The 9,791-nt window shown below is 39.4% G+C and overlaps 1 protein-coding gene across 1 annotated transcript; it reads right to left on the bottom strand.

Moving 5' to 3' along the window:
- Positions 1-1,902: 1,902 nt before the first annotated feature.
- Positions 1,903-8,372, bottom strand: edem2 (ER degradation enhancer, mannosidase alpha-like 2). Its single transcript, XM_054609632.1, has 11 exons — positions 8,134-8,372; positions 6,411-6,521; positions 5,682-5,721; positions 5,395-5,500; positions 5,082-5,207; positions 4,267-4,478; positions 3,878-4,019; positions 3,658-3,782; positions 3,418-3,562; positions 3,182-3,303; positions 1,903-2,487 (listed from the first exon to the last, which is right to left on the bottom strand). The coding sequence occupies exons 1-11, from the start codon at positions 8,223-8,225 to the stop codon at positions 2,017-2,019; spliced, it is 1,692 nt and encodes a 563-aa protein (XP_054465607.1). The 5' UTR covers positions 8,226-8,372; the 3' UTR covers positions 1,903-2,016.
- Between the last annotated feature and the right edge of the window lie 1,419 nt (positions 8,373-9,791).

Raw genomic sequence — 9,791 nt, 5'->3', positions numbered from 1 at the left:
GATGGAGAGGTCAAATAAAAGAGGGGAACCCCATGCACCCAGAGAGAGAGGAGAGAGGAGGAGAGGAGGAAGGAAAGGAGAGGAGGAGACAGACGAGGAGGGAGTCCCACCCTGAATGATGGAGGAGGGGATTTCTGCTGAAGCTAAACCACAAACAGATTCAGAGCCAGAGCTGAGTCCAGACCCGTCAGAGAACAGAACTATGTTTTACATTATTAACGCTGAATCAGTAAACGTGGGATGTGAGCTGGTTCCTCGTCTCCTAGGATACAGGAAGTGAAATCCTGAGATGATTTTCTGTTTTGTTTTTGACAGTATTTTAAAGTCACATGAAGTTCAGACTCTCACAGCAACAAAGACAAGAATAAATGTGCTGTGATTTCTAGATAAACCCTCGAAATCATGAACCAGGAAGTAAAAAGACAAAAACCTAAATAAGTGTTTGTGTTGCATCAACTCAACTGTTTCCTGTGAAGACAAAAGTTTATTTTGAAAAGACTGTTTTCATATAACGAGCTGATATCTGACACGTGTTGCTGGACTTTTTTAGTCAAACTGAGGACACATTAGGACAGATGAGGACACATGAGGACGTATGAGGAAACATGAGGACACATGAGGACAGATGAGGACACATGAGGACGTATGAGGAAACATGAGGACACATGAGGACAGATGAGGACACACATGAAGACACAGGAAGATACATGAGGAAACATGAGGACGTATGAGGAAACAGTAGGACACATAAGGATGTATGAAGACACAGTAGGACACATGAGGACGTATGAGGACACATGTGGATGTATGAAGACACATGAGGACACATGAGGATGTATGAGGACACATGAGGACACATGAGGATGTATGAGGACACATGAGGATGTATGAAGACACATGAGGACACATGAGGATGTATGAGGACACATTAGGACACATGAGGAAACATGAAGAAACAGGAAGATACATGAGGACACATGAAGACACGAGGACGTATGAGGACACATGAGGATGTATGAGGACACATTAGGACACATGAGGACACATGAGGATGTATGAGGACACATGAGGACACATGAGGACACATAAGGATGTATGAAGACACATTAGGACACATGAAGAAACAGGAAGATACATGAGGACGCATGAGGACTCAAGAGGACACATAAGGATGTATGAGGACACATGAGGACACATGAGGACACATGAGGACACATGAGGATGTATGAGGACACATGAGGACGTATGAGGACACATGAAGAAATTATTTTGTGCAATGAATGAATAAACATGTTTTCATCTTGCATATGGTCTCTGCGTCCCCCTAAACCGATCTGTGGAGGTCTCTGCAGGAGTTCATATACCGCCTCCTGCTGGCAGCTCTGAACAGTTACACTCCTGCAGACACGTTTAGGAAACAGATCTGCACCTCGATGTGTGATAAAGAAAATAAAGAAACTGTCATCTAGTATTTGAGCATCAACATTAATTCGTCAGTAACTGAAATCCATCTGGGGTTTTTTCTGGTGCTCATCACATGACTTAAATATGGATCTTTTAAATTTTTACCATAGAATCATGTTTTTAAATTGATTTCTTCTCCACTATATTTTAAGTTTTTTTAATATTTTGGTTGAATTTTTTACTCTTATTGCTATTCTATATTTTAACTGTTGTGATAATACGTTTTATTACACTTAGTAATTATGACTCTATTATAAATAAATGTTTATATTTTTCCTCTGTTCATTTTTGTTGTTCGTCTTTTGTAATCTTTGATAAAACTCTGGCATAAAAAAATAATAATTATCATATCTTATATGATAAACCGGTAATAGATAATGTGAAAAAAAATCACAAAACAACCACAATATTTCTAATAAATAAAAATATATTTCACCTTCAGTTTAAATTAAAGCAACAGAGTCGACGCAGCGAGTTTGAGTTCTTGTTTCACTTTCAAACATTTGTCTTTGTTTTCCAGATTATGATCCAGTCAGCAGCAGAGTGATGCGTTCAGGTGTCATCGGTAAAAACTTGTCCCAGGATGGAGAGTCGAGCGCTGAACGGCTGAACGGGGCAGGCCAGCGTGGGCGTCTTCTTCTCGCCCGGTTTCAGAGCGATGCTCTCTGATTGGCCGAGGGGAGGGCCTTCTGGCTCTCTGGGCTGTGATTGGCCGCGGGGCTTCTCGCCGGGCTGCGATAGGTTGAGCAGGATGTCCCGGAGCTCCTGGCGGTCCTGGGCGTGGCGTCCGCAGCAGTAGAGCGCCGCCGGGTCCAGAGGGTGAGCCTCCGTGTTGAAGATGAACCCCCCGCCCCTAAAACGCACTGCCCCCCTCGCCCCCTCCTCCCAGGACCCGTCCCCCTCCGCACCGCCGCCGTGCAGGAAGTGGGCGGGGTCAAAGAGCAGGTAGAGGTACTTGATGGTCTCGGCCAAGAAGAAGGACTCCATCCGGTTGTCCAGCTGGTGATCCCGCAGGTCTTTCACCTGCAGCGAGGAAACACAATACATTTATTTTATTTATTTTATTTATTTTATTTATTTTATTTATTTATTTTATTTATTTTATTTATTTATTTTATTTATTTTATTTATTTTATTTTATTTTATTTTTTTATTTTTGTTTATTTATTTATTTTAGTTTTGTCATGATTGGATATATTTAAGCAATTAATGCTTAAATGATCTTGTTGCAGCTTCTTCAATGTGAAAATTTCCTGTTTTAAATATTGTAATTTTAATATCTTTAACAAATTTAAGGACTTTTAAAACATTTTATAGACTAAATGATCAGTTAACTCCTTGAATAAATAAGTAAATGTATATTAATAATTGTATGTTGCAGCCCTAGTAGATTAAACCCAATCCACTGACTTTTAAAGTTATTAATAAAGGCAAAATAAGTAAGATTTTCCTAGAAAACAATATAAAGGTCATAGACTGTCTTTAATTCGTGGACGTAACCGACAAATCCTTCTCATTGTGCCATAAAAAGTAACCGTGTGTAACATTTAGGGAAATAAATAGGCAGAAATGTTATATTAATATATAATATTCATAACTATGTTTTCATTCGTGTATAAAAACCTGAATATAAGAATCATCGTGTTTTTATGAGCTATATTTATGGATAAATAAGCTTCAGACTGAAGCTCTGTGTCTCTGTTTCTCCGTGTCTTACGCTGGCGTATCCGCAGGGCGTCCTGGTGATCTTCTCGATGGACTCCAGAGCGTCCAGGCCCAGCTGGAGGTAGGTGTGGTCACCTGTCGCCCTGAACAGGTACATGGCGCTCTCTATCAACTCTGGCACAAAACAAACAGAAACACTCAATGAGTTTGTGTTTTGGAGATAAGGCCTCATGACTTTCAAAATAAAAGCCTGCTTGTTTGTTTTGTAACATGTCTTTGTGGACTGACCCGGTCTCAGTGGGTACCCCTCTCTCTTGTCCACAGTGTAACCCTGAGGGATGCTGTAAAACTCCGGCAGACCTCCAAACTGTCTCCACACCGAGTAGTAGTTCTGGAAGGTTCTCACAGCGCTGTCCAGGTTCCCCACGAGAGACTGAGACACACAGAAAGGAGAATGTATGTCTGTGGCTCCAGTCAGGACTGTGTGTGTGTGTGTGTGTGTGTCGTTTGATAGAGTCTGTTTTGTACCTGCAGGCCGGGCCAGAAGGCCTCCAGAGACTGGAAGACCGGCATGGAGACGGTCCCTTTGTGCATCTGGACCCAAAGGTACCAGTCGTCAAACCGGGTGTAGTTCTGAATGGCTAGGTCGTACTCTGAGAAGTAGAAGTTTGAAGTCATTTACTATCGCAGCATTGTGTTATACAGCATGTATCTGCCTTGCTCAAAGGCACCCTGAGGCAGGAGTTACCCTTGAACATGTCCAGCAGCTCCTCGTCCTGCAGCAGGATGGCTCCCTTCACCAGATACTCAAAGTAGGAGTCGACTCCGGCTCCGATGCCGGCGTCCTGAGCGACCCACTTCTTAGACAGGATGTCAATGTGGTTCCCCACCTGGACAGAGAGACAGACAGGTGACCTAACAGACAGGTGACCTAAAACAGTCCTCTTGTCCTTTAACATTCTCCACTTTAGCCTGTTAATCAGCGGTTTGGGATTTTAATGGCATTTCCCATACCATTAAAATGTAAACTAAAGCTTAAAAAAAGCTGTTTTATATGTAAGATGTAGTTTCTGTAGTTATATCTAGATGTTTCCATGGTTACTGAAGTCAAAGCAGACAGACAGGTGGACTAGTTACCAGCCCGATGTCAGATCTGGTCCTCCACAGGGCCCTGAGGGCTTGGCGGGCAACGTTCTCAAACGTCTCGTCTCCTGTCAGTCGGCTCAGCGTGGCGAACTCCAGGATGAAGGTTCCCACGCCGGCCGTACAGGTGACGGGCGTTTCTGTTGGACTGACGCCTTTCAGCAGGTTCACCGTGCCGTACGGCATCCCGGTGGGAGTCTGGAACGCTGGAATCATTCATACGACGAGTTACGGGTGGAGCAGCTACAGCACAGGCTCCATTACTATGAAATGGTTCTTTATGGTGACGCAACAGGTTCATTCCACAATTACTACATTTTTACAAATTTAATTTAATAAAAATAAAAAAATATATTTAATTTTAATCTTTAAGAAGAAATTAAAAATATATATTTTTTATTTATTAAATTTAAAAATTTTTATAATTTTATAATGTAATTATATAATTTCATAATTTTATAAAAATAATTTTAATAATTTTATTTTTTTTAGAATTTTTTTTATTTTTTATGGAACAAAATTTTCTGTCAGTTCATATTTAGCTGGTTGTTAATACGATTATTGGTGCAATAAAAGACTGCACGTAAACACAATTTGTTTTTCTGAGTTTCCATTCGTCACTCCTACTTTCTTCTTAAAGTATTTCTAATTCTTAAACACTTTTTAAAGAAGTGTTTCTCTCTTGACTTACTGCTGGAGTTTCATCTGCTTTGATGAAAGTTTCATTTGAATAGAATTAGCATTTGGTTTGTTAACAGCAACTTAGTGTGTATTCTGTGTGTATTTGTGTACTGTGTGTGTTTTGTTACCAGGCAACAGTTTCCTGGCGGCGTCCTCGGCCATCCTCAACAGCGGACCTGAACAGGGCCAACCGGGCTCCAGCTCCATCCCCCCCCGACCTGACAACAGGTGAGCCGACAGCAGACCGCCCACCACTACACACACACACACACACACACACACACACACACACACACACACACACACACACACACACACACACACACACACACACACAACACACACACACACACACACACACACACACACAGGAGTTTGACTACTGAACAGAAAGAGAACATTCACAGACTCAGTAGCTTCATTCTTCTTCTTCTTCTTTACCTCTGATGTTGGTTTCGAACACGGAGGCGTTGACGTCGATGTCGAAGTCCACGGTGTCCTGGAGCAGCGACGCCACTCGCTGGAACTCTGTGTTGTTTCCCAAAACCTTCAGAGAAACGTTTCAAAATGACACCTGACTCTTTGACATAATAAAACTCAAAGAAACGTTTGTTTTCTGCTAAGAATCAGACGTAACCAAAGATGATTACAGTATTAAAATCCTGTCAAATAAATCTGAAATCTTTATTTTGTTTCATGTTTTGACATAAATCCTCCTCAGATCTTACCAGCAGAGTGTCGAGAGCATCAATCAGAGTGAGCGAGAAACTGTTGAGCAAAGACGGAATATTTCATTATTGGCTCTTTTTATTGGACAAAATATTTAATATCATGTGCAAAATAAAACAAGATCTTGACAGAACAAACAAACGATCGAGAGAAATGTAAGTTTAAAAGCCACAATCAAAACAAAAACACATAAAATAAATATATATATATATAAAGGGGTTGAGAAAAGAATATAACTTTTTGAGTTAATTCTGTGTATCAATACACTAATATGGAAATGTTTGTGATAATTAATTCGGCTTTAAGTGAAAAGGTATTAAATTATAAAAACTAACAAATTAAGTGATTTTAGGTAAAAGATTCATAATGATATTAATAATAAACCTTATTATTAGAGCGCTTTTAATAGAAGAAATGTCTCTCAAAGTGTTTTTTATTTAAATATAAATTGGAACACATGTAAATAAAGGGAAACAGAGAATAAAGGTAGACAATGAAAAGACAGTAGATGATTAAATATATGAATGAAAGACAGAAAAAAATGGAAAACCATTAAGAATATGAAAAATGAGAGATGTAGTAAACAAAATTAATAACAAATTAAATTAAATAAATAGTATTTTCATTCATGAAGCTAAACTCATGTGTGATGATCAAATCAACAGTATTTTTTAAATGAACTAGTTTTAGGGTATTTGTGTAACCAAAACACGATGGTGTCACATTACCTGCCCCAGGTGTCCTGTCCGTCACAGGTGAGTGGGCGGAGCTCGTCGTAGGGGAAGGCGTTGTCAAGGTAACTGTTGTAGGCGTGGTAGAACATGGATTTGATGCGCTGCCTGAAAAATGAACAGGTTGCATTGAGGTTCATGTCTCAGAGAGAGATACCAAGTAAAGTCACATGTAACAACAGAATAACCTGCAGTCCTGTTTATTCCACCTTTATTTAGACTTAGTTATTATTTCATCTAGATTTATTTTTAATGTTGTTTTGGGGCAATTGCATTAACTTAGTTTAAGACTAGTTCTGGCCTTAGACAGGTTTAGATCCTCAGGTTAGACTAGTATCAAGACAAACATCAAGAGATCTTTCAAATGTTTACTTTCTGCTAACTTTTAGCTAACTATTTAAACTGTTTATCTTTTACTTTTAGATAACTTGAAGCTAACTATTAGCTAACAACTGTTTACCTTTTTTTTTTGGTACATTTTTGAATTATTTATTTTTTGAATTTATAATTTCACAGTATTCTCTCTACAGGTGTGTTCCTATAGATCACAGTATTCTCTCTCTCTGCAGGTGTGTTCCTATAGATCACAGTATTCTCTCTCTCTCTCTCTCTACAGGTGTGTTCCTGCAGTAACAGTATTCTCTCTACAGGTGTGTTCCTATAGATCACAGTATTCTCTCTCTCTCTCTACAGGTGTGTTCCTATAGATCACAGTATTCTCTCTCTCTCTCTCTCTCTCTCTCTACAGTATCACAGTGTTCTCTCTCTCTCTCTACAGGTGTGTTCCTATAGATCACAGTGTGTTCCTATAGATCACAGTATTCTCTCTACTCTACAGGTGTGTTCCTGTAGATCACAGTATTCTCTCTACAGGTGTGTTCCTATAGATCACAGTATTCTCTCTCTACAGGTGTGTTCCTATAGATCACAGTATTCTCTCTCTACAGGTGTGTTCCTATAGATCACAGTATTCTCTCTACAGGTGTGTTCCTGTAGTAACAGTATTCTCTCTACAGGTGTGTTCCTATAGATCACAGTATTCTCTCTCTCTCTCTACAGGTGTGTTCTACAGGTGTGTTCCTGTAGATCACAGTATTCTCTCTACAGGTGTGTTCCTATAGATCACAGTATTCTCTCTCTCTCTCTCTCTCTACAGGTGTTCTCTCTACAGGTGTGTTCCTATAGATCACAGTATTCTCTCTACAGGTGTCTCTCTCTGTGTTCTCTCTCTCTCTCTAGGTGTGTTCCTATAGATCACAGTATTCTCTCTACAGGTGTGTTCCTGCAGTAACAGTATTCTCTCTACAGGTGTGTTCCTATAGATCACAGTATTCTCTACAGGTGTGTTCCTATAGATCACAGTATTCTCTCTCTCTCTCTACAGGTGTGTTCTTGTAGATCACAGTATTCTCTCTCTGTTCCTATAGATCACAGTATTCTCTCTCTCTCTCTCTACAGGTGTGTTCCTATAGATCACAGTATTCTCTCTACAGGTGTGTTCCTGCAGTAACAGTATTCTCTCTACAGGTGTGTTCCAGGTGTGTTCCTAGATCACAGTATTCTCTCTCTCTCTCTCTCTCTACAGGTGTGTCTCTACAGGTGTGTTCTTGTAGATCACAGTATTCTCTCTCTCTCTCTCTCTCTACAGGTGTGTTCTACAGGTGTGTTCCTGTAGATCACAGTATATTCTCTCTCTCTCTCTCAGGTGTGCTCTTGTTACCTGGCTGCATCCATCTCCTCCTCACTGAACTCACGTGCCCGCGCATCGCTCAGCACCAAAACAAACAGCGTCACAATCACGGGAGTGCGCATGGAGAGGCACGAGCTCGTCCGGGAGCGAGCCTCAGGTGAGCACGAGGTCCAGAAACCCAACGAAGCTCAGAGAAGCAAAGAGACGCTGGAGCTCTGCGGACAGGTGAGCTGCTGCTGCTGCTGCCCGGAAGTCAACAGTCTGCGCATGCGCGGTCCGCTGCGCTGACGAGGGACGCGACCCGAGCTGCGTTCAAGAACACAGCGGAGTCAGTTCTGCAACGTTAGTGGATGTAGATATGCTGCTAAAGCCCCTCTGAACAGACAGAATGAGCCGGGAGAGGATCATAAACAACCCGCAGCACACGAGGGTTGTTCCCCAGCGACTGTTCTGCGTTTTAAACATTAACATCCCTTTTATTTTTAGCATATTTGGCCATTTTCAAGTGTTCAAGCTGCGTTCAACAACACACCGTTGAGAAACGTTCAACAATGTTTATTTGATTAATATCCCCGGTGACGTAATGCTATCATTAAAGCTGATAATTAAATCACATAGTAATGAGTTTGAGTCATTTGCTTAATCATTTTTTGGTTGGTTAATATACGTTAAACGGTGTTTTCTAGTGTTTGTAAATCGTTTTGACGGCTACGTGCTGCTACGTCATCACGTCAGGCCGTTACCATGGAGACGACGTAAACACAACCGGATGTCGGAGGGCCAAACAGAAAAATAATCCTCCGAATAAAATAAAGCAAACATTTAATTTTCTGCAGGACTGGGTGAGTTCAACTGAAGGTTTTCTTCTTCAATATTCATTTAAATATATTTATAAATATTCTCTGTTTGTATTGAATTTAAATAGTTAAATATAGAAGTATAATCAGCTGAATGTACTTAAGGTTTTCAAAGTAAAAGTGCAGTTAAGATAATATTATATATTATTATTATTGTTTTTATATTTAAGATCATTTTAATGTCACAGTTTGTCAGTTTTAGATGCTTTGTATGCTACAGATTAGTAGTATTATTTATTTATTTATATAATAATTTATTAATATTATCTTATCTCATCTTATCTCATCTCATCTTATCTCATCTCATCTTATCTTATCTTATCTCATCTTATATCTCTTATCTCTCATCTTATCTTATCTTATATTATCTCATCTTATCTCATCTTATCTTATCTTATATTATCTTATCTTATCTTATCTTATCTTATTATAGTACTGCATCATATCATAATACTAAGCACATCATATGTTTATTTAATGTGCAATATAAAATAAATGTAGTGCAGTAAAAAGTACAATACTTCCCTCTGAGATGTAGTAGTAGTAAATGGAAATACTCAAGTAAAGTATAAGTATGACACCGATACTACTTTCATTGTAATATTGTACTATACTCACATATTGGTCCCAGAATTAGGTACCCAATAAGTACTTTATTTACACCCCATATGCTATACTAAATACTTACACAGTCCTATGCAGGTAAACATCTAAAGTGTTACCAAATGTTCCACTTAACCTGCTCTTTAGACCAGTGATTTATAGAAATGTTTTTTGCTTATTTATCTTTTTATATATATATTTTACTCATTGTGGCTTTCCTTGAGTTGT

This window comes from Anoplopoma fimbria, chromosome 12 (assembly GCF_027596085.1).
Source record: "Anoplopoma fimbria isolate UVic2021 breed Golden Eagle Sablefish chromosome 12, Afim_UVic_2022, whole genome shotgun sequence".
NCBI lineage: Eukaryota > Metazoa > Chordata > Actinopteri > Perciformes > Anoplopomatidae > Anoplopoma > Anoplopoma fimbria.
The sequence above is the reverse complement of the archived record's forward strand: the minus strand, read 5'-3'. Positions and strand labels throughout refer to the sequence as shown.